The 27,980-nt window shown below is 39.3% G+C and overlaps 3 protein-coding genes across 10 annotated transcripts; 1 reads left to right on the top strand and 2 right to left on the bottom strand.

Moving 5' to 3' along the window:
• Nucleotides 1–51: 51 nt before the first annotated feature.
• ddias (DNA damage-induced apoptosis suppressor) lies at nucleotides 52–9,076 on the bottom strand. 2 transcript variants are annotated; one of them, XM_071490152.1, is made up of 6 exons: nucleotides 7,302–9,076; nucleotides 6,837–6,998; nucleotides 6,211–6,319; nucleotides 4,067–4,380; nucleotides 3,736–3,838; nucleotides 3,497–3,631 (listed from the first exon to the last, which is right to left on the bottom strand). In XM_071490152.1, exons 1-6 carry the CDS (start codon nucleotides 7,421–7,423, stop codon nucleotides 3,629–3,631), a joined length of 813 nt encoding a protein of 270 aa, XP_071346253.1. In that variant the 5' UTR covers nucleotides 7,424–9,076; the 3' UTR covers nucleotides 3,497–3,628. The 2 variants fall into 2 exon arrangements, with proteins under 2 accessions (XP_071346252.1, XP_071346253.1); XM_071490151.1 differs by having other exon boundaries at nucleotides 52–3,838; nucleotides 7,302–9,074.
• Nucleotides 9,077–14,140: 5,064 nt separating this feature from the next.
• Nucleotides 14,141–22,644, bottom strand: LOC139628475 (uncharacterized). Of its 5 annotated transcripts, none has more exons than XM_071490168.1 (10): nucleotides 22,530–22,644; nucleotides 22,370–22,444; nucleotides 17,589–17,656; nucleotides 17,120–17,167; nucleotides 16,894–16,958; nucleotides 16,741–16,778; nucleotides 15,692–15,771; nucleotides 14,990–15,052; nucleotides 14,721–14,771; nucleotides 14,141–14,364 (listed from the first exon to the last, which is right to left on the bottom strand). In XM_071490168.1, exons 3-10 carry the CDS (start codon nucleotides 17,598–17,600, stop codon nucleotides 14,311–14,313), a joined length of 411 nt encoding a protein of 136 aa, XP_071346269.1. In that variant the 5' UTR covers nucleotides 17,601–17,656; nucleotides 22,370–22,444; nucleotides 22,530–22,644; the 3' UTR covers nucleotides 14,141–14,310. The 5 variants fall into 5 exon arrangements, 4 of the variants coding, with proteins under 4 accessions (XP_071346269.1, XP_071346267.1, XP_071346268.1 ...); XM_071490166.1 differs by lacking the exons at nucleotides 22,370–22,444; nucleotides 22,530–22,644 and adding exons at nucleotides 17,780–17,819; nucleotides 18,521–18,644; XM_071490167.1 differs by lacking the exon at nucleotides 22,530–22,644 and having other exon boundaries at nucleotides 22,370–22,507.
• Nucleotides 22,628–27,607, top strand: LOC139628470 (uncharacterized). Of its 3 annotated transcripts, none has more exons than XM_071490158.1 (10): nucleotides 22,628–22,796; nucleotides 22,893–22,963; nucleotides 23,069–23,192; nucleotides 23,376–23,524; nucleotides 23,663–23,805; nucleotides 23,901–24,066; nucleotides 24,481–24,574; nucleotides 24,716–24,794; nucleotides 25,329–25,402; nucleotides 25,530–27,607. In XM_071490158.1, exons 2-10 carry the CDS (start codon nucleotides 22,909–22,911, stop codon nucleotides 26,533–26,535), a joined length of 1,890 nt encoding a protein of 629 aa, XP_071346259.1. In that variant the 5' UTR covers nucleotides 22,628–22,796; nucleotides 22,893–22,908; the 3' UTR covers nucleotides 26,536–27,607. The 3 variants fall into 3 exon arrangements, with proteins under 3 accessions (XP_071346259.1, XP_071346258.1, XP_071346255.1); XM_071490157.1 differs by having other exon boundaries at nucleotides 23,069–23,198; nucleotides 23,904–24,066; XM_071490154.1 differs by having other exon boundaries at nucleotides 23,069–23,198.
• Nucleotides 27,608–27,980: the final 373 nt, after the last annotated feature.

Here is a 27,980-nt window from a genome sequence, read left to right as displayed (position 1 = left end):
TTTCAAGGACATAATTCAGAATAGCTTCAGAAATAAATGCAAATGAATCACTTTCGTGTTCCCAGATTATTTTAATACATTAGTATGGCTAAGAAACAAGTCCTAAGAGATTTTAGCGATTTGAAATATTTAAAGTGCCTTTAAGGCTCCAATCCCTCAGTAAATGGTTATGACACATATCATGAAAAACAGATTTCATACCTCAGGATTACTCCAAGATCCATGGTCTGAGGAATGCATTTCACTTCAAATAAAAAAAGATGCTGTTACATCCGTATAGGAACAGACACACACACACACACCATGTCATACCCAGTTGACCCGAGCGACCCTGCCTCTGCAACACATACAGTACAAGACTCCAGCTGTTTACATCTTGTACCATTTCCATTTTTATACATGTAACATTATCTTCATCTTGCTGTCTCTCTTTGACCCACATATCCAGAAGATTGTAGTCATGATATTTAGTGGCTGCTATTCTTAGCTCTTTGGCATGGCACTGTACACACTGATCCCTACATTAGCACCCCTGCAAAAACACACATAGTAGCAGCAGACCAGCAAGACAGCTTTCAAGAGTGACAGAGTGTCTTTTTGGCCTTGAAGATATGATGCGTACTATATACTGAAATTAATATGCCCCTGATTCGATTCTAGTTGGTGCTCTATATTATGCTCTTTCGTATTATCTAATATCAAAAAGGCTATAATGCTAAGACACTAGTATATGTCCAGAATTTTAATATTTAAATTCCAGTGGCCCTTAAGTATAGCAGCAGCATTAATCAGATACCCACCCAATCATACACATATTATCTTTTTATTGTCTCTTCAGCTTCCATAAGTTCATAAGTTATAAAACCAACTAAACAAAGACAATGTTATAAGTAAATGATGCCAGTTATAAGGGTAGAGCAGTGAAAGTACTGCAGCAGACAGCTGCTCAGAACGTTACTAAGGTGTCATGGGCACATCCTACACTGTGGTCCAAATACCATAAAACTATATTGATTGTTGAAAATCTCACTTGAAAACCATGGGCATTAATAAAGAGTGTCCCCACCTTTGCTCCTGTAACAGCATTCACTGTTATGGGAAGGCTTTCCACAAGATTTAGGTGAAGTTGGCCACTGACTCTTTAGTATAACTCATTCTACTGCAAATGTTTGTCAATGATAATTGCATAGCTTTATGCACTTTTTAGCAATGGTTGTACATGAGGCAGCTGAACTCACAAATCAGAAGAGGTATCTAATATGTTTTAGGATATACAGTATGTATAGCAGAAGCCGGGTCAACTAAGGCTTCCCCTGTATTGCTTTTCAACAGTCGCCTCTCTTTAATGTTTGATATATGTGCTCTATTCTTGGCTCCTTCTGCACAGAATGTGAGCGCCAACCAAAGTGGGAGTGGTGGCAGTAGTACGACTCTTTCAATACAAAAGTAGGTCTATCACAACTTGGGTTGCTGGTCTGAACACATTAAAAACTAGCATTACTGGCTCATGGTTGTATGTCTCTGCAAACCAGCCAAGTTGCAGGAAATCTGGTCACACTTCCTGAGTTACAGTAGTGAATAATGGCCAGAAGTGTTTCTGCAACTCAGTTTCACTGTGACATCATAATGTCACAGTGAAACTGAGCATTGGCCATTTGGATATAAAATGACATCACTTCATCATTTTATCCTATTAGACATTTCTGTTGAGTTGTGTCATAATTACCTTTAACGTTTGACCACCAAATTCTAATCAGTTCATGCTTGAGTCCAAGTGAATACTTGTGCCACATGTGCAGATATTCCCTCGAGGTGGTCTTTCATTGTGGATTTTCTGTATGGATTCTGTGGATTTTATTGTTTTTCTTATTTTATTCATTCAAGAGGCCAAAAACGTGTTTTGTGACGGACAAACAAAATTTAAATATAATGCCTTCAGCCCTGTATGTCACCGAGGCATAAAAACCTTTGGTCCATCTGCAAGAGAACCTCTCACATCGAGTTAGAGAACAGATCTCTAGAACAATCACATGTCTGGTTCTCATCATCAAAGAGGTAACCATTAGATCCATCCAGACTCCCCTCCTCAACTATCTCAGTGTCACAATTTCCTGTTTGTGCCAGACCTCTCTGTGATGACGTGGGAGATGGTGGATGATGATCCAACACATTTCTTTTACAGTTAACTTCATCTCCCTGTTGCACTTTCTGAGCAGAACCTAAATTACTGCTGCTGTCATCAGTCTGTGCTCTTCGTCTGAGCTTCACATTCACTTGTGTTTTAGCAGGAGTAGGAGGAACAATTACTTCACTGTCCTCATAATCACACACAGTTACATCACAAATACTTGTGTCACATTTGTGGTTAATCCTTGCTCGTGGCCCCAGGTTAAGAGCCCCTCTCTGGACCCTCAGGTGCTGCCGATCCAAAGGATAATTTTTATGCTTGCTTGGTTTCCAGAAGCTCTTTTTTGGGGTAAATTTGTGGTTTTGTCTGCTGGGTGTTGTGTTCCACACCATTTTTTCCATTGCAGACTCTCTTCCACACTGGGACAGCTGTTTAGCACTGACAGTGTTCAGTTTACAAAGAGAAGGAGTGATTTTTTTTGCCTTTTTACTGTCCAATTCAGGCAGATCATGGTAAAAAGCACACAACTCTTGACTGCCTAGTTGTGAACTGAATTCACCAGATGCTGAGGAGCAGTATGAGGAGACAGGTGACCCTGACACAACAGCCCCTTTTACAATTGGTGTGGACTGAGCAGGAGGGATGAAGTCAAGGTCTTGTGTGCCTGACGGAATTAAACTGTCTCTGTTAATGCATTTATTGCTTATCCGTTTCTGTTTGTCTGGTGTTGAACTTGGGACATTAGTCTTTTCACTCCTCAGGTGCTGTCTGTCTGGACTGGAGAGCAGTGGGGAAGATGCTGTGGTCGTCCTGACAGTTTCAGCATGTGTGTTGAGCGTCTTTGTGTTCATATCGACCACTAGTGAGCTACCGAACAGGTCTGCTGAACAATCGTAGGTATCCCCTTCAAGCTGCTCATCTTCTTTGTTTTCAAAAGACAGAGAACTAGCCTCTTTGTCCTCCTGATGACACTGATGGAAACAAATGCTTCTGGCTTGATTCTTGTTTACACATCCAACAGAGTTCTTGCATACCTTGTCAGATAAACCATGTCTGTCACCTCCACTGGTCAGTGCAGGTGTATTAGTGATATCCAGTAACGTCCATGAGTGGCTCTCTGTTACCTGTGTGTTACTTTCACAAACAGAATTCGACTCAAGGGACAAGTTGTTGCTGTCTTCTGATCTGATTTCTAGGTTGTTTCTTTCTGTTTCCTTCTGATTTTGCACAAATAGATGCGGCTCGGTTTCACTTACAATGTCAAAATCTTTTTCCTCACACAGAAACTCTGTAAGACTCTCAGAGAAAGGCAAATCCTCCCAAACCAAGGAGCTGGACAAAAATGTTTTGGTGTGTTGTCTGGTAGAAAACCCCTTCGCCTCACAGCTGAGTGGTAAATCCCTTTTGTGGCCAGACTGGGTGGGACTGAACCAAGTGTTCAGGATGGGGGTGTTTTCAACTTTCTCAGATGACGTGTGTGGGTATTTGGCAAATGATGGACTACTGTAAGACAAAAGAGGTGACAGTGTTCCCTCCTCCAGACAGCCTTTCTGTACATGATGCGGTGTTTTGTTGTTTGTCTGTTGGCTGTTCTCATCTCCACTGACCTGGGTACTACAGCTTTCCTCCTGCTCTGCTGATGAGGTAACTAGTCCCAGTGATTGCTGCCATGGAGGGGTTGGAGTAAGGGTGCAGTCTTGGTGCTGTAATCTAGAATAAAAAAAGAAAAACTGTCAAGAAATGTGACAAAAGTAAGAAAAAAATGAAATAGCAGGTGTAAAATACAACAATAAAAGCCATGTAAAACTAGTCTTGTTTTCACAGTATATAGGAAAGACCAAGAAAAGACTAAAAAGTTACGTAGATGATCATCACTGCCACTAGATGTCGCACTAGAGAATAGAAAGCAGTACTGATGTGGCTCCTTAATTCAATTACCTTTGTGGTGACAGGGAAAAAAGACCTGAGGCAGAAATTGTGTCATTACTGAAGCTGGAGGCTGGAGACTGATGAGGAATCAGCAGCAGGGATGTTTCTGGAGGTCTGGAAGTTTTGCTGGGGTCAGTCGATCCCAGCTCATACTCTGCAGCTTTCTGAAGAAGGATCTGATAATAACTGACCACAGTGCAGCCTGTCAAGCCTGCAGCTTTGGGGAGAATCATCTGACTGGCAATAAACTGGACTGTGTCTCTACTGCTGGAGCCATTTGCAACAGGCCCTCCAAACCAAAGCCCACTTTCTGTTCCGGTTACCTTAAGGACACAGACAAGACCGGAGATGATTGAGATCAAGCAGTATAAAACAAATGACTTTTAATAAAACACACATTTTGAAAATGGTGTCCCAGTTAGAGCTGAAACGATTAGTTGATAAGTATACTGACAGAAAATCAATTGGAAATTATTTGAATTAGCAATTAATCCAAAATTGCTGGTTTACACTTCTCAAGTGTAAGAATTTGCTGATGGTTCTTCTTGTCTTATTATAATAAACCAAATATCTTTATGGTTTTGGACTGATGGTTAGACTAAACAAGACATCTGAAGACATCACCAAACAATGAATCAAGAAACGCATCAGCAAATTAACCAATAATTAAAATATTCATTAGTTGCAGCCCTAGCTCAAATACTCAGTATTATCCAATTTAAACCTACAGTGTGGAACTTTTGTCTCTGTAGGTTCTACCATACTCCTACCTACTGTAACCTACTTCATCTCTGCCCCTATAGTTGCTCCCTTTTTCAGCACTGGGAAACCAAGCATTGCTGGTTGACATAAAACACATCGCTACCAGTGCACTAGCATTCGAATATAGACACAGACACCAGGTTCACACACCAGTATACTGCAAAATAAAGAGATTTACCTTGTACTGAAAGGCTTGGCCAGCATTGTGTCAACTCGTCTGGCATGAATGTAGGGCTTGAATGTAATGGACGTTAATTTATACGTAAAAGTCCTGCACTCATTACATTACATTACATTTAGTCATTTAGCAGACGCTTTTATCCAAAGCGACTTACAGAAAGGGGAACAATCATGGTTAAGTGCGATAAGAAGTGTTAGCGCAGCAATAAGTGCTAGTGCACTCACGTTTTAAATACACAAATACCTAGATTAAGATGAAATTCATTAATTGATTTTCCACAAATTGTAAGATACTGTGGATTCACCACTGTTTCACAGAATTGTACTGCTACCACTGTCCAGGCTAAAGGGGCATCACTATTGGTAGTTTGTGGTTTCTTACAGAACACTGAACACTGTATGCACTGAAATTTTCATCTAACCTGTGCGACGAGAATACACGTATACATTACCAGTACCAATTGACTTATGTAGTATTTACCAAGAAAGAAGGATGAGAGCAGAAAATGGAAAATTCTGGCACACAACTGGCTGCAAATGTGCTGAGAGTCCAGCCAGTGGCGAGGCAAGTTCAGATTATTAGACCACTGGCAGAGCGGAAAAACAGCCTTTCAAATACTCAAAAATCATCTTTAATTTATTCAGAAATAAAAGTATATCTATGTCAGTTAATATGTCACAGACACTGACAAATTATCTAACAGCTATTACACTGTTCTTGATGGAGTTCTAGTGTGAGGCACAGTTACACAAATAACACAAATCAGGGTTCAACTAATGGTTATTGATAGATGTCATTATTATATTATTACAACTTACAGATGTTTTTTAAACTAAAATATTAAGTTTTAATCAAATAAAATAAAAAATAAAAAATCACATTTAAAGGGGTGGCTGGCCTTCAGTTTGGTTGGAGACTATAAATGACTAGAAAGAGCTAAATTCTCTGCCAAATGGCCTATTACATTTCAACCCCTTATTGAGACCAAAGATCATATAAAAAGGAAATAAAAGGTCGTCAAGATTTCTTAATGTTTGCTGCTGTGTTACACAAATCTCTTCAGAACAATACAAAACTATGTTTGGAGACCAAAGAAAAATTCACTATCCAATTTCAGACTGTCATCAAGCTAACAGTAAAAATCAGTTTTAGTATTGATACATGCATTGCATAAGCAAATTAGATATCTAATACCCAATAGCAGTAGTACCTTTATACCAAAGATGAAATGTCTGCCAATGAAACAGTCCTCGACAGCCTTCATCAACAGTGTGGCTCTGGTTGATGGTCCAACTGGTCCATCCATGTTCTCCACCAACCTACAAAATTACAAACACGGAAAAAAATGCACACCACTTTTCACTTAACTGGCAAAAACTTCAGCTTTTCAAATGTGCCTCATGAAACACTGGTAAAATACAGTTAACGTTACAAATGTACAACACAGTGTTTCCCATAGTGTCTTACAGCAGAGACAGGAGATCTCGGCTGAATTAAAAACTTCAAGTAACAACACAAAAAGCTAGTGCAGTTTTCTGAAATAAAACAAGAACCTTCAAAAGAACAAAGGAACTATTTCACAAAGCAAATGCCAGATATGTAATGAGAGTCACAGTTGTTTAGGCCACTGTTTACTAACTAAACTGATCATAACATCTGGGACGCTTACCATCTCTATTTAACCACATCCTGGGGGAAACCATGTAACATATACTGCTTCCAAATACAGCAGTAATGCTGCACGCAGACACAGATTTTGACAAATAATGACTTAATGAATCCACAGATTGAACAGGGGCAAAAATGTGGAGTTACATAAAAAGATAATTTCCTCACCTCTGTAATCCGCTTGCATTAATGCCAAAGAATGGGTTCAAGCAGGTTCCAAATACTGTTACTCCAAATATCCATCTGTCCCGGGACACCCTCAGAGAGAGACGATATCTGTAATCGACCTGGTCCCTCACACAGCTGTAACCACACCTGGAACATCTGCATCTGTGGTGGGAGGTCAGAGGAGACAGATAAAGCTGTATCATGTGTAAATGAGTGAGAGTCACATAGACTAGTGTTATCTAGAGTTAGTCTGAACTGTAGGTCAGTGCTCCGCATTTTAAGGGCAACATGCATCAATAAAGGCATTAATTTTCAGTTTTTAATTCAGTCAGAGACAACCTTCACAAAGCTTCCTCTGAACTTGGCAGAGAGACCTCACTAATGGCTAGTGTTTACAGGGTATGTAGTCAGAGGGAAGTTCATTTAGCCAGAAGAGTCTTTTAGGTTTGTCGTTTGTGTTTTTACCTCGTCGTGTCCCGCTGCTCAACATCGACCCTTGAGAGGCAGCCTTTACAGCAGGGGTAAAACACTCGGGCATCCTGCACAGACAACACAGCACAGTCCACCAGAGCCCGCCTGACAGACATCTAGCCCGCAAACAGCGTAACCATGGATACTCTGACACAGACCCTTCTCAACCGGAGGAACAGTTAGCCACCAGGCTGAAGCTAAGAGGCTAACCTTGAGCTAACTGCAACCTTTCACCAAACGCATCGACTTCAGTAACAGCGATTATTAATGAAGACAGGAGCAATGCGAAGAACCAATGCGAAAAATGTTAAGGACTTCCTGAAGTCTTCCTGTAATCGCTCATTTGTTATGCTTTGTACTTCTTCTTCGTTAGTTTGAGCTAACGGCGGTTGACGAGTTAGCCTGTGGGTACGTTACTGCCGCCTACTGGATGTGGCTCCTGGGGGCAGCAACAATTAAACATTTCTATTATTTATGTTGTTGATTTAAGCTCACGATGAAATAGTCTTGTAATTAATTACGGATTCTGGAAAAACCTCCAGCAAGATTACAAGAGCAAGATTATCATACTTTGCTCGTTGCTATTGATAAAATTCATACCAGACGCTTCACAAAAAAAACATCAACAAACCTAAAACAAGAGCTTCATTAATAACTTTATTTCACTGTTAACAACAATTTAGGACACTGGAAAGTTGTATGAAAGAATTAAATAAATGGATTAATTAAATAATGTACACAATTTACAATCAACTGTAACAAAAACTAAAATACAGGTGTGGACCGAGGTAAAGGTGAACTTCAATGTCACAAGACAAGTTTGTAAAATAAAAAGAGGAGGCTGAATGTCCAGCGCAACATTATTTTTAGTGATAAATTACGGTAGAGATGTTAGACATGAGAATAATAAAGATATTAACCTACTTTAGTAGTTTATGTGCGCTTTATGCTGTAGTCTTGTGAGTACAGTCCAAAGTTGCCTTTACAATTAAGGTGAGTGAGCACAGCACAAATGTCTGTAGATTGATTGTAATGTATTGTTGAAAGAGAAATTGCAGACTGTCAAGAAATGTTACAAAAGTAAGAAAAAAATGAAAAAGCAGATGTAAAATATAACAATAAAAACCATGTCAAACTAGTCTTGTTTCATTACTGGATCTCCTGGCTGGAGACTGATGAGGAATCAGCAGCAGGGTTGTTTCTGGAGGTCCGGGGGTTTTGCTGGGGTCAGTCGATCCCAGCTTATACGCTACAGCTTTCTGGAGAAGGATCAGCTGGTTGCAGTCAAGTATCAGGTGTGGGTGGGCATCCAAGATGGTGATGTCCAGCAAGCCAAACTCGAGGCTTCAAAACGGCAGTTCACAAACCAATGGGTGACGTCAGTATTTACAGGGGTACTGGTGGCTATTCTTTTGACACTCAGCTGGGTAGAAAACGTCAAAACAAGTTAAGTAGTACTAGGTTTGGATTCTAGTAGTGCATTAACCAGTGTTGAGAATATGTAGTCAGAAGCCAGACAGGATATTGTGATAGAAATATGTCAAAAATTCTTCAAAATTATGAAAACAGGAACTAGTGTTGAGATTTTTAGGGTTCCAGCTCACATTGGGGTGGAGGGAAACAGGCAGACAAAAATGCAAAAGATGCAACAAAAAAATCATTAGTAGATATGGCAGTTAATTATAGTAAGGCTAAGTAAAGAACAGTACATGGAAACTAAAGGCAGACGTTATTACAATATCCAAAGGATATCCAATATCCTTGGAGAAATGAGCGAAATGAGCAGTCCTAAAAAAGAAGAAGACATCATCACTAGGATGAGATTAGGACGTACTCATCTTAATAGTACACTTACAGGGCAAACTGTAGGACTGGGATGTGCAAATATTGCAATTTACAGGAAACAGTTGAACATGTGATTATTTATTGTCCTCAATATCATCAAGAAAGATAGATACACAATCACATATTGGAAAAAGATCATGTCAAGTTTGAACTAGACATTGTTGCAATTGAACTCATGTGGGGTGGAGCTATATTCTCATTTTTGGAAAAGACCGGACTCAGTAGAAGAAAATAATGAAAATCATTAGAATCAGTCTGATCCACACTCAATTTCAGAAGGTGGCGGTAATGCACATAAAAGTTGTCTGCCAACCACCATAAAACAACATAAAAAGAAGAGGAAGAATGGGTGACATCATAGATGGTTGCCATTTGATCAGTAGATCGAGATTGAGCAGTAATGAAAACAAGACTAGGTCAGACCCTAGGAGACTGTGTGGCTGGACCTAACCTCAGTGGCTACAGGTTCAAATCCAACCCACAACTCTTTGCTGCATGTCATCCTCTCTCTCCCTGACTTTGTTGTTTGTTACATGTACCATAATACATCCATGCACACTTGTTGTTTATTGCTTTCAACTTAAAAAGTCACAAATGAGTGAACAACAACTGTGTCCCAGCCAGGTTCGTCACTTTTTATAAAGTCCCCTGGAAACACTTGTGTTGTGAGTATTTGCAGCACGTGTTGTCTAATTGATGACGATGTTTTCTGAATTTGCTTGTGTTTTGTCTATTTGCATGTGTTTTCTTCAGTTGCCATGCATTGCGCTCTCAGGGCCATAGATACATACAGCCCAATGCTTTAAACTCAGACTAAATATGAAGCAAATTTGATTTCTAAATAGTAAATAAAATTGTTTTAATGATTTGTTTCCAACCAGTGGACATTTGGCTTTTGTTTTCTTTTTTTTGTTTAATTTTTTTATACTTTGAGTATTTTATTATTTTCAAATTAAAGCTGGTTGTTAGTTTTTGGTAAATCAGAGGTATTGGCATCCTTTGTATATGTGCCGGTCTCCGGAGTCTTTGTTTGTTTAGGGAGGCCATAACAGTTTGTTTCGTAATTTACCTTCTACTCCCCCCGTGAGTTCGCTTCAATCATCCTGGTCGGTGTTTACATCCCACCACAGGCCACAGCAGATACTGTGTGTGGAGCGGACCAACCCGGACTCCTTAGTTATTGTCCTTGGTGACTTTAACAAAGCTAACCTCAGCCACGAACTGCCCAAATACAGACAGTTTGTTAATTGCCCGACCAGAGAGGGGAACACTCTGGACCACTGTTACCCCACAATCAGTGGTGCTTATCCCGCCGTCCCCCGGGCTGCACTGGGCCACTCTGACCATGTCATGGTTCACCTGATTCCCACATACAGGCAGAAACTAAAACTGTGTAAACCTGTTGTTTACAAGAACCTCCGAGAACCTCCAATTGCACCAATCACCAAAACAAATTCCTTGTATGTGGAAACATACTTGGCAATAAAACTGATTCCGATTCTGATTCTGATTCTGATTCTGATATTATTTGCATATTATTTCCATCCTGTTCTCTTATGGAACCTTTTACTATTATGATGCGATTGATTCTAGATTCTGTTCACTGTGAACTTGAGGTGTACTTATAGATTCTCACTCATTCGGTATCTGAACGCTCAGCTATCCCAACACTCTACAAGGATATTTGTTCACCTGTTACCATTACCTTTAACCAACCTGTGTATTGTTTTGCACTTGTTCAAAACTTCAAACAGCTTTCACAGCTTTTCAGGAGGAAGGTCACATTGGAGGGCCTTCAGATGTTCGTGTCTGCCGTCTGCCCAGCATCAGAGGAAGATGTAAAAAACCTTCCTCTTAACTCTCCTCAGCAAGCTGCTGAAAATCTTTGGCTGTCAGAGCGCCACTGGTCCACTCTCTCCGGGGGACACAAAACCATCAGAACTCTTGGAGGTTGAACAGATCATTTTGCCCCTGCTTCCAGAAACCGTTCACACCAATTCATTTTGAATGATCACTTGCGTGGGGATGACAGATTTCTGTAGGCCAACCTTAAAGTAAGCATCACTCTGGGTCTATTGAGGTGTGGTACCACTGATTTCCTTTCTGGTCCGTTACCAAGTAATAGCCAGGCTGGTATCCCCAATACAGATACGATACCAAAGGCTGAACATGTTCAGAGAAGGGAAATAATAAGTAGGCTATAACCATTTCAAATGAGACATCAGACAACTCTTTCTTATTCTTTAATATTTAAGAAACATGCATTCAGTGCACCATTTAGCACTCTCAAAAGATCAAAGAAGATGTCCTACAGACCAAGAAACTTAAAAGTTGCATGTTAATTGATACATCAGTACCTGAATCAGGCTCCCTTGAAAACACACAATAACTTTGGCAAGCATGCTCTCCTGTTAGCATCGTTAGCACAGCTGAGCATCTGGGCATATTGCTTAAAGGCTAACCCAAGACTAATTCATCTGCTGGCTAATTTGCTAGGTAACAAGTAACAAGCCATATATGGAGCGCGCAGTCAGTGATACGTGGTAGTTCGAGAATTTCTAACACCTCAAAAAGCAGAAGCACAGACTTCCTCACATTCTGTTAATCAACTAACTGCAAGCCATATTAGGTGATATTCGCATGTAAAAAATCCTCCCAAAGGCACCAACACCACAAACACAGCTGAGAGGTCATGTTCAGTAAAGTGAGGTCATGTTGCATCCTGTTTGCGTACTCTCAGCTGTTTGACAAGGTTTGTGGAGTTGCCACAGCACCTCACAGTCTTCACACACACATCACAAACTGTGTCGTTGTTGTTCTCAGAACTGAATAAGTTCCAGACACGACTTTGTCTGAGTTCGGCCATCATCAATGTCAACAGTCATGTATTTAAAGAGCTGTAGTTCATATGTCTTTAACAGGTGGAAGGAGAAGTTGTTCCTATCAACTAGTTATTATTTAGAATAGATCCCCGTAGATAGCGTTGTTCCTGTCAACTGTGTCCCTGTTGATGATAAAAGACCCATTTACCTCAAATTATTGAGTTAAGGTATTGATCTTTTAATGTGAGAATCGATCCTGGAAGAGAAACTTTTGGAATCGAAAGTATCAATATTTCAGTATTGATCCGCACACCACTACCTGGTTCCTTCTACAAAATGCCAATGGGATTTTACATTACATTTATATTTTACAAATTATTGCAAGTTTTGTTCAGCACAATAATCTTAACAATTAAAAACCCTATTTTTTTATGATTTTTAAAGTCTGAACACAATTGCCAGAGGTAAAGAGCCGTACACAAACTACACCATGGTCACATGATTTCAGCGTCACCTATGTTAAACTTCCAACTTGTATTTTGATTTAGCACACTTACATCTTCTACAAAAGTGTTTCGTCTTACCGAGTTAGTGATGTGAGGAGAAGTGCAACAAGGCTGTCAAAGCGGGCTGCGAAGTTATATGTAAGGTCATGCTACATGCTCCACATCCATAGGCGGCAGCATTTCAACTCTGTCCTACTACATCCTGCCTAATCTCCTAACAGTAATGTAAAGTGCTTACAATATGGTGAACCAATGTGAATATTCACTCAGTCTACTGGATGCATACAATCTGAAAGTATAGTCATCAGTTATAAAATAAGTTACTGACATAAGCAGCTGGGCAACAGCCAGGCATGGATAAGGCAAATTCTATTCTGGCTCCAACCGGCATTAACGTGAACTCACCCAGGTGAACCCATTAGTTTTTGACTCCTCTCCTGCTGAAACGTCTGTCAGGGCACACAGACACACGGGTGGCACCTGTCCAGCATGGTGCTGTCTAACCAGAAAGGCCGCAGCTCCGCTGTGCTCTGGGATGACAGAGTGAGTTGGAGCCTCAATGTAAGTTTTAAAAAGACAGTAACAGATCAAAGCGTCTCACACTGAGGCTCTGTCTCTTTTATACCCTTTTCCCACCAAAATTGGTGGGTGTAAGTGGGTTTTCTAAACAAAACCTGCTAATAAAAGCCAATTGACCCCTTGTCCACTGCTTGGCAAGTTTGTCTTTGTATTGGGACTGAGCACACACATCTGCTAGGAGCGATGTCATCACATGCACTTATACAGCACACACACAAACAGTGGGGAGAGAGACGCTAGCCACCGCGCAAACTGGTAAAAAGGTCACATCTCATCCCCAGGATGCTCTGTGGGAACCTTCAGTCGGTAACTGCGTGTTTTTAAAGTTTATTTCAAAAGTGCGCTTGTTCTTTCATCCCCGAGCACAGTAACTGTGACGCTTCTGGTGTAACAGCACCATGCTGGGCACATAACAGGTATATTCACAGTGTTTGAGCCCTGAAAGACTCGAATATTAGCAGGTTCCCCTGGATGTTTTGTTTATATCAATGCTAACTGGAGCCAGAGCCGATAAATACCCAACTCTTCTATAGCAGGGGTCAGCAAGTAAGATTGGCCTCAGGCCATTTTTTCCTAAACCATTACATGGTGGCTAGAACATAATAAACATTTATGCACTATAAAGCTGGAAGCCTTGGATTTCTTTTCAAATTGCAACAAAAATGTAGTCTTTTGCAGGTCACTAGTTTTCACTTTAAATCCTACAGTGCAATACCCTGCCTTTGATTGATCATTCAGGCACCTCCTCTTGGATCTGTTTTCAGGCTTTAGAAAATCTAGTCTTACATAGCTACATAGAGCTATCAATATTGATATCATCAGCTACGCCTGGATAGCCATATTCCAGGTAAGAAGGACTTTGATATGTGCAGACATTCATTTGGTTATTGAAATGTAGACACAAGCACATGGAGAGAAGGGAGTTAATATCTGTGTAATGTCTCACACTCAGTCAAAAACCTTTTACGAAGTTGGCACTTTGGAGACTTCTGTAGTGTCATTATTAGAAGTTGACAAATACAGGCCAAGATTCAGTCCAGACTAATGACTCTACTTATTTGAAATTAAACACAATGACCAATGTGATCAGACACACTTTATTACAATGTAAACAAGGTTGTACAAAGGTCATCCACATCATAATCCATGTTGACATAGTGATATGATCAAATCTGCTGTGAATGATTAGCTTAACCATAGTTCCAAAGATGGCTCGTGTCCTCTAAAACAGCTGGAAATGTGTGTGCTGGTTTACCACAGAGGGGCTCTGGTCAGCACCCCCTTCCAGCTGTGGGAATCTGCAACCTGCAAAAGAACAGGACAGTGTGTGCAAATGTGAAACTAAAAAATGATTGCAGAAACAATGCAGAGACTTAGAGAACACAAGAAAACATTCCTTGGAAGTGCTTCTGAGAACACTGCAGTTTAATACTCAAGTACAAGTTCTATGAAATTGCAAAATGCAAGGTTTGGTAATTAGGTTAAAAATCTGAAGTGGTGTTTGGACGGCTAAAATAGATGCACTGAACTACTATTACCATAACAGATGCAGGGTCCACACAAAAAGATTTGAACACTGAAGTAACTTAAAACCAATAACTACATTGTTGCATGCTCATTATGTTTAATCATGCTTATTATGTTTAATCAGACTGACACACCTGCATTCTCTTTTGAATAAACTTCAGCTTCTGGTTGAGACATTCAATCTCCTGAGACCGGACAGAGAGGCCATGGTCAGATGGATGAAGAGAAGAGTAAGTGAATGTAAAATACCTGTTAAATCATAACACAAACACAAACTACCATTCATATTATCACAATAAATATTACCCGGATTAAGTGGCCAGGGTTACATTCATAAGCATGGCTATGCTATGTTTAACATTGTGTCCACTGCTGTGAAAGGCCTAGAGGAAAGATAAAATACCTGGCAAAGTTTTTCATTGCGCCTGAGTTTGATCTGGGGCAGAAGGTCCTCCAGTCTCTGAATCTGTAATACAACCTTGGAATTCATTTTCTGGCAGGTGACAAAAAAGCTTTATGGTCCAGATACAATGAAAATGGCATAAAGAAACAGTACATAGGCAAAGCTGAAATGAATATATTCATAATAAAACAGGCAAACACAAGTGTCATGCTCACAGAAACACCGAACTAGTGTTTTAATCTTACTGAGTGCAAAGAGGAAGTCAAGAGAGCAGTCCAAACCTTTAGCAATAAAAGTTGTACTTATTTTTCAGACTTTGGATGTTATGTTTGGTGCATTTATTTTCTTGTATCCATTTCGAATTCAATTTCCATATGTACTGGATAAATCCACGATATTGTATTTTAGAAACTTCAAACACCACAAAACAATTAACACGTGATTATTACATTAACTTCTTACTTGACTGAAGCTGAGAAAATGTATTTCTGTATTGTTCTTGGCAGTTTTTCTGCATGAGATTTTTTTCCCAGTTGACACTTTAAAATGTCCTGAATTGTTATTTTGGTTGATTGTGTTAAACATTATGAATGAATTAGTAATTTTATCGTGGGCCAGCTCTGCTGAATAAATGCATTAGTACTGTATAGTATATACTATGCCATTACCAAACCACTAGTAGTTATTTATCCTGTGTCGTACCCTCCTGTCAATAGTCTGCAGCCTTGTCCTCATGCTCTTGTTGATCACAGTCATGGGAACGGTTCTGGGCTTGGGATGCACTGGGAACAGTGAAATCACAGCCATTACAGACAACAAATGCATTTTTCCCAGGTTGAATTTATGTTTTCACCAATGTAATGTGCAGAAAAATGGGTATGATATGAATCATACAACTACCATGTGTACTAAAGCAGTTTTTGATACAAAGTTTGCAAGGAACAGAGATGTTGTGTTACCTTTTCTCCTTCTTTATATCTACAAATGTATTTCAATCAATTTTGGTTTATATTTGTGCATTTTTGAAAACCAGGATTTATGCATCTAAAGTGTTATTTTTACAGGAAATATGATATCTGTTTGAATAAATGGATTGTTCCTGTTTAATAATAAAATATTCAAAATTACTTGACTGTCACTGTGACGATAATCCAATTCCACAGACATATCTCCTGAGTGAATTTATTCTAAGAGCCCCAAACCCCAGTGATTGCACCACCCTCAACATGTTGACTTGACCTGTAAACTGCTCAAAGGACATGGTCTGACATGTTGGGAAATATGCTTATTGGCTTTCTTGCCAAGGGTTATAGTAGTTTTGAAGACTGATACCACTCTCATGTCTGTACAATAAATATGAAGCTGCAGCCAGCAGCCACATACCAGCACCTCTAAATCTGATCATAACCATTTCATATCATGTTTGTTTTTTCTGATCAAAAACCAAGGTAAAATAATTAATTCAATGACAAACATGATATAATGTTAATAAGATATAATGTGTTAAAGAGCCAGGCTAGCTGTTCCCCCTGTTTCCAGTTCTTATGCTGGGCTAAGATAAGCTAAACTTCTAATTTATTGTACAGACTTAAGATTAGTAGCAATCTTCTCTAACTTTTCTCAAGAAATTTCCCAAAGTATTAAACTAATGTGTTAACAGTGTTGTGAAATGTAGAAACCCAAAGAACAGGCCACCCTCCAGAACTTGAAGAGAAAAACACTGTTCAAGAGATTGTTGAATCCACTCTTACCATGCTGAAAGATCTTGGCTACCTCAAGCACATATGGCCTGTGGTGAAAAATGTATGTCACCAATTAACATCAGTTAGTGGTAAAAAATGGAGTATGCATTCAATAGATGTATAAAAATATAGAACTGAACGTCCACAGTCAGGACTCCTCACATGTGTTTGCTGTTAGCAGGGATTGAGCTGTTCAGAGGGATCAGACAGCCACGGTGGTTCCTTATCTGCACACAGATGAAAGCAGAAGTTTCCAGCTCACTGTTTTTTTAAAAACTCTAAATCCATATTGACAGTTTCAGCTAAAACCAAAAGCAGATTTTTCCTTCTTTTTATGACAACATTCTCCAGAGATACTTCAGGTCTGAGGGCAAATGAGTCATTGTACCTTCAATATTACATCCGACGAATTCAGCCCAAAGGTAGTAGTGATGAGCTGAAAAGATAATCAATATAAAGAGATGCATGAATTATACAACAGCTGAGGAGTTTCTGCTGTTTATTTCAAAAAAATTAATTCTTATTGTAAGTTTTTTCCAATAGGTGAACAAGAACAGACCAGGTCCACAGTTGCATGTAATATGTGTGTGGCATATAACACATGAACAGTAATAATAAGGGAATAATAACTGACAATAATAGAGATAATGTCAAATACAACTAAAAAATCTTCCCAGAATATGTTTTATAAGATTCCCAAATACCGGCAACTACCTTACAAGAATTGTATCGAACTCAACCAAATCTCCCTTGTATAGCCTAGATGATACATCTGTGCTGTGATTGTTCAAACTACTGTGCAGGTACAAAAATACAAAAAAAACCCCCACAAAAAAACAGGTGGACAATTGTCAGACCTGTGTGATCATGGTGACATCAGCCGCTGGAGGAATGGACACTTCTCGAAGAGCCACCACTCTGTCATCTACAACACATACAACATGAGGTTGCCACCATGTCACCCTTTAAGTAGGGTTTATAAGTTGTAACTAATGGCTTTATTAACGATTGACTCATAATTTTTAGCTCTCAAATTTCTGCAACTGACCGTTTGACCTCAGACCTTCTGGAAAAGTGCTGCAGGGCATCTGGACAACAACACATTTATCAAAGCGGTTTAGAGGCCAATCAGTATGAAACTTAAGACGTAGAAACGTGAAACTTTCAGAGCACATGCGGTATACAAAGAATGGGCTTAACTGTTTATGTCATTAATAAATGCCTAATTCTGCAAATGTAGGCATTTATTAAAGACTTGACTCTTAATATATATCGGTTACCAGTGGTTTACAGCTGATCCATAAAGCATTAGTAAGATTATATATGAACCAGCTAAAAGCCATTAATTACAACCACATGCACAATCATTTTGTTTGACAGTGATTCCATATTTAGGTTGAACAGGCTTTTCCCTCTGTCTTTGACTCGCTTTCAGAGGTCTAATAACAAGCTCTTAATACTCAGCAGTCAAATACAGCTGTCGCTGTCCACTTTAACCAGGATACCAGCTACACCTGGCAACTAGGAGAAAAACTCAGTTATCAGTAAACACAGTTATGAATAAGGTTTGTGTGTTTGAGAAACAGTATGAGAAAGAGATAAGTAGGATGTATTATATAGTAAATGTGGATTTCTTCATTAGGTTTAAGAGGTTGGTTGGTTGCCATGGACACAGACGCACAGACCGAGTTCATCAGTGGCTGAAAAAATGATTCGTCACTGACCGTAATGTCAATTTTCTCTTTTTCTTTTATTATTATTATTTTTTTTTTAAAAGAAACCTACGAACCGTTTTTATCGAGCCGCCTCAGAGCGATCCAGGTCTTTGATATGCGTGATGATTTCTCGAAACCTGCGTTAGACATCCTTATATCCGCACAGCAGCAGCGGTCAGACCACTACATCCGCCCCGGGACTTTCAAAATAAGACTTTGTAACTCTTGCTCCACTCCGTTCAATACAATATTAACTGGCCAAATTTTCACAAAGTCAAACTTGACACAGAGGGAATCACTTTCTGGTACATTGCCGTCTGTATCTTAATGCGATTGCAATGCAATAATCAAAATCTTCAGGAGAAAATAAAATTCAATATCAGATCTGCTTTTATTTTTGGTTCTGGTCATTTCATATCCCATGTTATCTTATGTGTTTGTTATTCTGTTTTGTTTGTTTGTTGTTGTTGTTTTGTCTTTATTGATGTATGTTTAATGTGTGTGTGTGTGGGGGGGGGGGGGGTTGTGTGTCATTTCTTGTGTTATTTTAAATTGTTATTATACTTTTTACTTTGGAAAGAAAATTATAAATGAAATTATGTTTGAAAATGTTAGATTTACATTGTAAACTTGAACAACCTGCTTTGGTAATACTTAAGCCAGTACAGTAGTAAGCCAGTAAGCCTTTCTTGCCTTATTTGTGATTGATTTTATTTATTTACTTAATTTCTAGGACGTCACGATGTGCCCTCTGCAAACTTCTATGAACTGCATGTTCCCATGAGAAGCGTTGTGACTCAGTGTTATTGTCATAATAAGACATAAGACAAATGGAGTTCCAGAGAAAATGTTATATATAGATATTCATCTGAATAAAATGACCGGACATGTTTGGTTTCAACATGCTGAAAACTTGACTGCACCAACAACACACATTGTGACTTTGAAGCACACAACTGCTCTGAACACAATTTTGAGTCTCCTGAGTGACAAGGGACATGATCGTTGTTTTTATTCTTAGCATGTGTTTCACTAAAGAGCCAGTGGATTTACAGAGTTAAAGCTACTACATGTTTTAACTTTTTTGCTTGTGATATGACCATGAATTTTGATTCAATACACAAGAATAGTATTGATTCAGTTGATTATATATATATATATATATATGTGTGTGTGTGCAATATCACATTAACTTAATCAACTGAAACAACAGTCTGAGAAGCCAGAAAGATGTGATAACGTGATATAACCAGACCATGTTGTATCTTATCTTGTATTCCACAGGGTGAAGCATTGCTTTCCCAAGTAGTGTGACAGTGGAGGGTGTTGACATTACTACTTTTTTCAGGGGAGACTCATAAAGCAACAGTTTGAAAAGGGAACAAATGTGTGGAGTCCAGAAACATCAGCGTCAGAGCCAGAAGTGAGTCTATGTCTTTCATCTGAGAGTCCAACCTACAACAGCGATGTGGTCCGCAACATTTAGTCAACTTGGAATTATATACTTCTAGCTGACGTTTTTTGTCAAAATTGAATTAGAAACATTTTTTTCATTCTGTGAGAACCTATTACCATTATGTGAGATGTTTTTTCAAGAATTTTTGGACTCCTTATCTAGAAAATGAAAATGTTCTGTCAGTTTTGCTGTTTGGGATGCAAAAACTTTGAAGCTATATCTCTCAAAACCACTCAGAACACAGATAAAACCTTATAATTACAAAGGGATTCTAATTATATTATTTTACAAATTTTGTAAAATAAGTTATCTCTTCTTATACAGGGTCTGCACTGAATAATGACAATACATTACATACAATACAACAACACTATTTTTTTCATCCTACTCACTGAGTTAATGTAACATGCAAACAACAAGATTAGCAGCTCAATGGGTACGCCTAAATGTGTTTGTCTATGGGTTTTCCCTGAAATAGAGTGGTCCAAACCCAGAATAACAGTGACTGGGTGCAATAAAGGATCGCGGTTAGTTAAGATATTTCCTCTTACTTTTCCTATCTCTGTTCCTCTAAAATAAAGCACCAAAAAAAGGCAGTGTCATGGGCACTGGATGACACTGAGATTGTTCGTCCTGGAGATGAAGACATAGGCAGGGGCATTTGATTTCTTGTTTCTCCATACCAGGTCTCTCAGTCTGTCCAACCATCTACCACTGATGGACTGACAAACAATGAAATACTTGGTTGAAATTTGGAACTAAGTCCAACATATCGGCACGAAAAGCTACACTGATTGGAGTGGCGAGTTCAGTGATAGGAGCAACAAATTGGGATTCACAACCCATAGGTGTCACCTTTACAGTCTAGTATAGGTACCCAGTAAGTTTTGTTTTTTAAATACCGACATGTCACATTAATATTAAACCTCAGCAAATACTTAACACAACTGCATGGCACACAACCGATGATGTGTCGCCATGGTAACACCATCTGGTGGCCATTTCCAAGATCAACTCCACATAGGTAAGGAAACTGCCGAATCTTCAGAGACTGTGACACCAAGTCAGTTTATCTAAAAAGTTTCCGGCCTGCAGATATTATCAGTTATCATCCTTCTGTGGCAGATCTTAAAACTTTTACAAAACAGCGTCTCCTCTATCTCCATTCATCCTGCTGTTTAAAATCATAGTAAACCATAATTAGTATTGAGGGAATCAATGCACTGTGTACAGCTCTACACTGAAATAAGGTTTTATCCATTTGAAATAATAAAATATGTTTCGTTCATTATGAAACTGTGACAGGACTAATTAGACTGTATCAGAGGACGTCAGTAGAGTAGGCGGTCCTTCAATGTGGCAAGGATACATTTGTGTTCACGCTGCTAAAAGAATGTGGCCACATGAAGCCCAGACCACCTCCAAAAGTGGCCTGAGTGTATTGGGCGGGTTTCCACCTGTACTTAGAGCTGACCACTTGTGATCGGGTCACTCAGGATGGATGTTGATACCAGGTCTGAACAGGGCCTTTGACATAATGACCTGTGTCATCCACATACCCAGCTGCCCACGAGTATATGAGGGAAAGCCCTGAAATCCAGACACAGGCTGCAGTGGTTTGTGACTCTGCTCACCATCCTAATGAGTGTGATATGGTAAACTGTTCTGACCAGCTTCAGTACCAGCTTGTGCGATTCTTGTTTTACTAGTGGTAATCTCATCTCTAACGCCATCAGAGATGATGGCATTAGAGATGATTTCCTGAACTGCTCTGTCCTGCAGCGCAGCGAGATACAATGTTGGCTGCTTCTCTGGCCTGCAAGGTTAAGCAAATGTCATTTCTTATTAAAACTCTCTAAAAACTATGCAAATAACCAGATGACTCTGATATACAGTGCAAAGCCAGCGATCTGTATTTAGCTTTTTGAAGAACTGTATTTGTGCACAACTCTTCACATGTCAGCAGAACAGCTCTTGCAACATGAAGCCTTCAATAGTAAAGGAAACACTGCAACATCTGAGGCTGCTCATTTGTCACATATTATATAACTCTACTTCTGCCTGAAATGAAAACAAATTGTCACCGCTGCCACACAATGCTGTGTTCAGCTCACTTGTTATACACAGACGACAGATCACGTGCATTTGATTGTAATTTACATAAATTACTTAAACATATTGTGTAGATTGATCTTTATATTTATAATGTCCCAACCAGATGATTTTGAAAATTGATGATTTTATCCTTTATGATATTCTCTTCCAAGTGTAATTGTTAATATTTACAATTTTTTAATGAGGTCATGAGGACAGAGCAGGTCCAATAGCTACATACAGGCCACTGTGATGACCTGCACACAGAGACATACAGTACATAGACTAACTACACATACTGACTGTTACAGCATATTCATTAATGTTAAAATACACGTGGAACAATCATAAAAAACATGTAACCTGTCCATACCTGCTACATCTGGTTAAGGACTTTCAAAATACTTCTTGTCTGTGTCGTAGGCAGCAGACGAGAGCCCGTGTGCCACTGTGGAGCCAGTTTTGTTTATATACAGTTTCACGACACGATTCTTGTTTTATTGTTTTTGTTTTATGGTTGTTGCTCCACTTACATTGCAAATCTCCTGTCGGCTGAAGTCGTATATGTTTTTATAAGCGCGCTGCGTTTCTTCTGTTCTGAGGAAAAGGGAGTGGGACGCACTTCCCATGAGCTGCTGGCGTGATATTTCCAGTAACAGCTTTCCAGAGCAGGAAGAGTCCGGGGTGGCACTCACGCAGCAAACCAAGTCCACGGTCACTAAAGGCGTAGCTGTCTGAGATATATGGTTGTTTACGAAGGAAACAAGTGGAATAAACCTTTTCATCGTTGAGTTAAACAGGTAATCTAGACGCACGGGAAAGTGCTTTTGTCACTTAAATGATCAAATTTGTTGCGGTAAAGGAGATAAAGCATCTGCCGTGGTGTTTGCTTTCAGGTCACCCTGCCAGAGGATGTTTCTTATCCTGCTCCTTTTCGTGGATATCTCGACTGTAGCAGCGCTCCCTGGTACGTATAGTAGAAATATGGACAGATTTTAAATAGTCTACTTGTGTAGCTACTGAGTCCATCTCACTAAAAACAGTCTCTTTGGGTAATGCCACTTCCGTGCAGGAGTTAATAATGAAACAGACCCAATTCCTGACTGTACCCACAACTTGGACCAAGACATGATGTTTTGCCATTTCGAGGCACAAAACTGCCATGAATACAATTTGACTCTCCAGAGCAACGATGGGTATGGGTGAGTTGTTGGTTTCATACAGTTACTATGTGTTTCACCACGGAGGCAGTGAATTGACAGCGTTAAAAAAAGTACATTTGTGAGCTTAGTTTTTGGTCGTGGTGGTCTGAGAAGCCAGAAATATAAATGTTATTAAATATATTTAGAACATGTTGTGTATCATCTTGTATTCCACAGGATGAAGGGTTGCATTCCCGAGCAGTGTGACCGTGGACAGTGTTGTTGCTCTATCCAAGTAATGATTGTTTGGGGGGAGAGTCACACAGCGACAGTTTGGAAAGGAGGCCAAAGAATGGCGTCCAATGTCATCAGCATCAACAAGAGCCGTAAGTTGACTTCTTTGACATTAAAGTCCACAAGTGTGCAGCTGCCAGAAATAGATGGATCCAGACCCAGAATGCAACACCGGATGGAGATTAATTATGATACGGTCCTCTCATTTTTTCTTATTTGTTCCTCTGCAGTAAAGCCCATAACCCCAACAATCGTCTCAGTGAAAGAAGCCAACGGGAATTTTGAAGTCAAGTGGAAAACAAACATGGTGAACCGTCTCGTTGAAATGTTGACTTCTTGTGTGATTTACCATAAAAAAGGAAACACAGAAAAGGTAGGACAATGTCATAAGCACTGTGTGACAGTGAGATCGTTTATCCTGGAGATGTAGACATAGGCAAGGGAATTTGATTTCTTGTTTCTCTCTAGCAGGTCTGTCAGTTTGTCCAACCATCTAACCTTGATGGACTGAAAGTCTATGAAATAGTTGGTCGAGATTTGGAGCAAAGTACAACATATGTGGTCTCTGTGAAAAGCTACTCTAATGAGAGTGGCAAGTACAGTGACAGTAGCAACGAGGTGGAATTCAAAACCCGTAAGTGTCATCTTTACAGTCTTTTTGTAGCTCCTCAGGCAGTATAGTGTATATGTGTGTATCAGCTGTATCATAATACTAGTGTTGATATCAAACTTCAGACAAATATTCATAGTAAATCAAGTACAGTATGTTATGAAAGAAACCAGAGGAAATTGCAGGATGGCAGTTTATTAGTAGTAATGTACTTGTAATTTTAAAGAACAGAGTGTAAGTTGTTGTGACCGTGACTGTCACCTGAATAGCGAAAAATATTTAATCAGCTCAGGGTCATCAGGGTACACATAACACACGTCTGGTTCCAGATTTAAGGACATACATCATGCACTTCTCTCTAGTTTATCTCTCTGGGCTTTGTCATCTGTACAGAAACGGAGCTATTTGCAAACTTACTTCATACGTGTTACTTCACAGCTTCCTCCCCTTCTCTTGTGGTCTTGGTTCTCATCGTGAGCCTCAGTATTGCTGCAGTCCTAATCAGCGGTGGTTTATATGTCTGTTATGTAAAGTAAGTCATGCAGATAAAAGACTGACTGCCACTTTTCTCTATTCATGAATTTTCTGAAAGGCATTTCCTTTAAATACTGTAACTCCTGTGTGTTGTGTTCATGAACCATGTGTGTCATTTTGTTGATATGTTTTGTTTTAGGTTGAAGACACAGTGGTGGGACAAAATTGGTAAAGGTCCAAATCCAAAACTTCTTATAATGCGTCCATATGACAAAACGGTGAGACACCCACTGATGTAAACTTGCTGTTAGTGAAAAATCAAAAACTTGCATCTTCAATGGTTGCATCTTTTTATGTTACTTAATCACATGTAAACATCAAAGTTAAAATCCTTAAAATGTTCACAAACTATTATTTAATGTCAGCATTCTTTTCCAACAATATACATTCACTTAATCTACATTCTGCAATTACTTCTAACTTCTTGCAAGAATTTTTTTAATTCAAACAATCCGAGTTTGTTTGGCTGCACTGTAAAAAGATAAATCAGTAATCTAGCTGCTTAGTGAGTTTAGTATTAAACAGTATTTGCTGTTGGTAACCACAGGTGTCACCAAACCATTGGGAACTGAAATCTTAAGGATCACAGCTTTAAACCTTTCCATTTACTTTCAAAAACATGAAGAAATCAATTGAAAAATGCCCTACCCAGGCTGTGTAATAGCTATCTAGAATAATTCATTTCTAAACTGAACTCTTTAACTGAAATGTTTCAGATCTGTAGTTTTAAATTGTTTATCCTCTTGTTTCAGTTGTTGAAGCCTGATCTAACCATCGTCTCATCTGCCTGTGTTGAACCTCTTACTCCAGATGATAGCAAACCATGGTCAGTATGGCCGCATTAAGTGCATCAACAATACAACACAATTCATTTCCTTCTGTGTTATTGTGTCAGTTATATCAGTTATATGTGTTATTATTATATTTCATGTGACCCATTTCTCTGTGTTCAGGTCGAAGGGGTCACTGACTGACACCAGCTGTGGGAGCTTTCAGCAGAGCAGTGGGATCAGCACAGGCTCCTCTTGTCTCAGTTATGCTAACACAGCACCTGCTGATATCATAGCCGGGGTTCATGATGCCCTTGGTAAAGCCTTCCCCAATATCAGCCCAATATCGCCTCTGACCCCCAACCTGTTCACAGAACCAAAAAAAGACAGTGGTTTATTCTCTGCTCCCGACAATCCTTGTGGCGTCAGAGCTGATGACGTGAATTCTGGATCATCAGGCTTTGACAATAAAACCTATTCCATTCTCATTCCCAACTGCCCACAACAGATTATGATCAACAGCTCCGAAGTCCAGACACAGGCTGCAATGGTTTGTGACTCTGCTTACCATCCTAGTGAAGGTGATATGGTGACCTGTCCTGACCAACAGGTCCAAGCTAGTCCCCTTTTTAATTTACCGCAGGTGGTTTCATCTCTAATTCCATCAGACATGTCATATCAGCCGTGCAATGCAGATTCTGGGCGATTATCATATGCAGAAGACTCCAGTTTGTCCTCCATCTCCAGCGGCACCAACACAACCGCCTCATGTGATCCTGTGTCTGGAGTTGAGCCTGTGTGTGAGAGCTTTGATGATTGGGTCAGTGATTCCACAAAGCCAAATGGAAAAAGTGAAGAGACCACCGTATGTGATGACAATCCCTGCTACGGCTGTTTGCCCACTGGCTCACGCAGCTTTCCTCAAGTGAATGACGACTACCAGGCATTTCAGAGTCTAGTGGGGCAGCCTGATGTTTTGATTTCAGAGGAGAGAAGTGGTGAGAGAGAAGAACATTTGAGCAAATATTCGGCTGAATCATTCACAAAGATCCCCCCAGTCACTCCAGGTTTCATTAACAATTTTCAGGGTGGCCAGTGTGTCTCTGAGCTCCAAAAACCTTTTCTCTCTCTGATCTCCGCTGACCAGCCTATGACAGTGATCACAGACAGCGGCTATCAAAGTGTGTAGTGCTGAATTTTTGTTTTTCCATTCACTTCTGCGTTTTTAAATAATGAGCATGGCTGAACATTTCAGAGGATGTGAGGGAGGGGGAGGATGCTGAAAGACACTGAGAATGGTGTTTGAATCTGTAACATGACTTCAATTTGAAGTTCACGTGTGAACTTGGGATCAGCAGCAGAACAGTCTCCCCTTAAAATCCATTTAGTAGCTGTTAATCAGGTTCTGACTGAGAACATCTGCTGATGATGTTCATGTGATATGAGTAGACCTTGAGTTGATGTTGCTTTCTCAGCTGTGTTATTACTTTTTTATAGTGTGGTGTAGATATTTCATCAGTGTTTTTATATTAGATGGTTTTATTTTTTGCTGCTTTGATTCAAAGAAAACATACTTTTGCTCATTAAGAACAGGTAATTTGTGAGTACCTTGGAACTGTGTACAGTTTTTTTTTTTTACATGGTTGGTTGGGTGTGAAACATCCGTAATGTTTGTACATAAATTATTCATGTAAAATATCTGTCAGAGAACAGAATGCAGTTGTGAGTTTTTTAAATGCGTGCTTGCTACAAATGCTTAAACAAAACAGCTACAAGTATCTGTATCTCAGACGTCAACTAAGATATATATAGTCAATTAGGTCATTAAAAAGAAATAAATTGGAACTCACTGAATTGTATGTCCAAAACAAACCACTTCAGCTTATGTGCATTGGTGGTGCAGGGTTGTGAAATTACTTCCTCATAGCTCTTCACTGGAACTGCTGAGGCACTTCCACAGAAAGACATGTTGCCGTCACGCAGTAAACTATATAAACTAACTAATCAGCTAAGACATGTAATTCATCTCACAATAGAAATAAGTTAATGACTGTGAGTCTGTATTAAATGTCAGTGTATTTTTGTTCACATAAAAGTCACATTGTGGCCTGTGGATTATCCTGAGCTGTTTTTGTTTCACATGGGCATTGCTGCTGGGTTTTTAATGTTGTAATGCACATTTACTTCACTTGTGTTGTTGTGACAGAGGGCATCTTATACAAATCTGCAAATAACATTAAAATAAACTGGCACTAACATTGCTTAACAATGCTTAACAATTCTTTTTGAGACAGTAAGTACTCAGGTTTGCCCCAAGTAGCATTTTTTTGTTACTGTGTCGTGCTGTAAACACAAAAATTCTCAGCCATATTTAGAAACAACTTCTTTGCATCCTTGGGCGGAACTTATGAAAGACTGCATGAAAAGGCAATGAAAAATGTCCTTCCTTAATTTTACATACTCTCTGTTCAAACTGGGTGAGGACAGGACATAGTTTGTGGAGGAATATTTAAAAATATAAACAATGGCACAAATAAAGTGTCAGTTTATTGGAAGGGCAGAGAGATGGGATTAAATTTAACCACTTACTATACAAATGAAATTAGATGTAATGTCTTATCTATCTATCTGTGT

This window comes from Trachinotus anak, unplaced genomic scaffold (genome assembly GCF_046630095.1).
Source record: "Trachinotus anak isolate AG129_WGS33_773 ecotype Australia unplaced genomic scaffold, CSIRO_AGI_Tana_v1 ptg000011l, whole genome shotgun sequence".
NCBI lineage: Eukaryota > Metazoa > Chordata > Actinopteri > Carangiformes > Carangidae > Trachinotus > Trachinotus anak.
The sequence above is the reverse complement of the archived record's forward strand: the minus strand, read 5'-3'. Positions and strand labels throughout refer to the sequence as shown.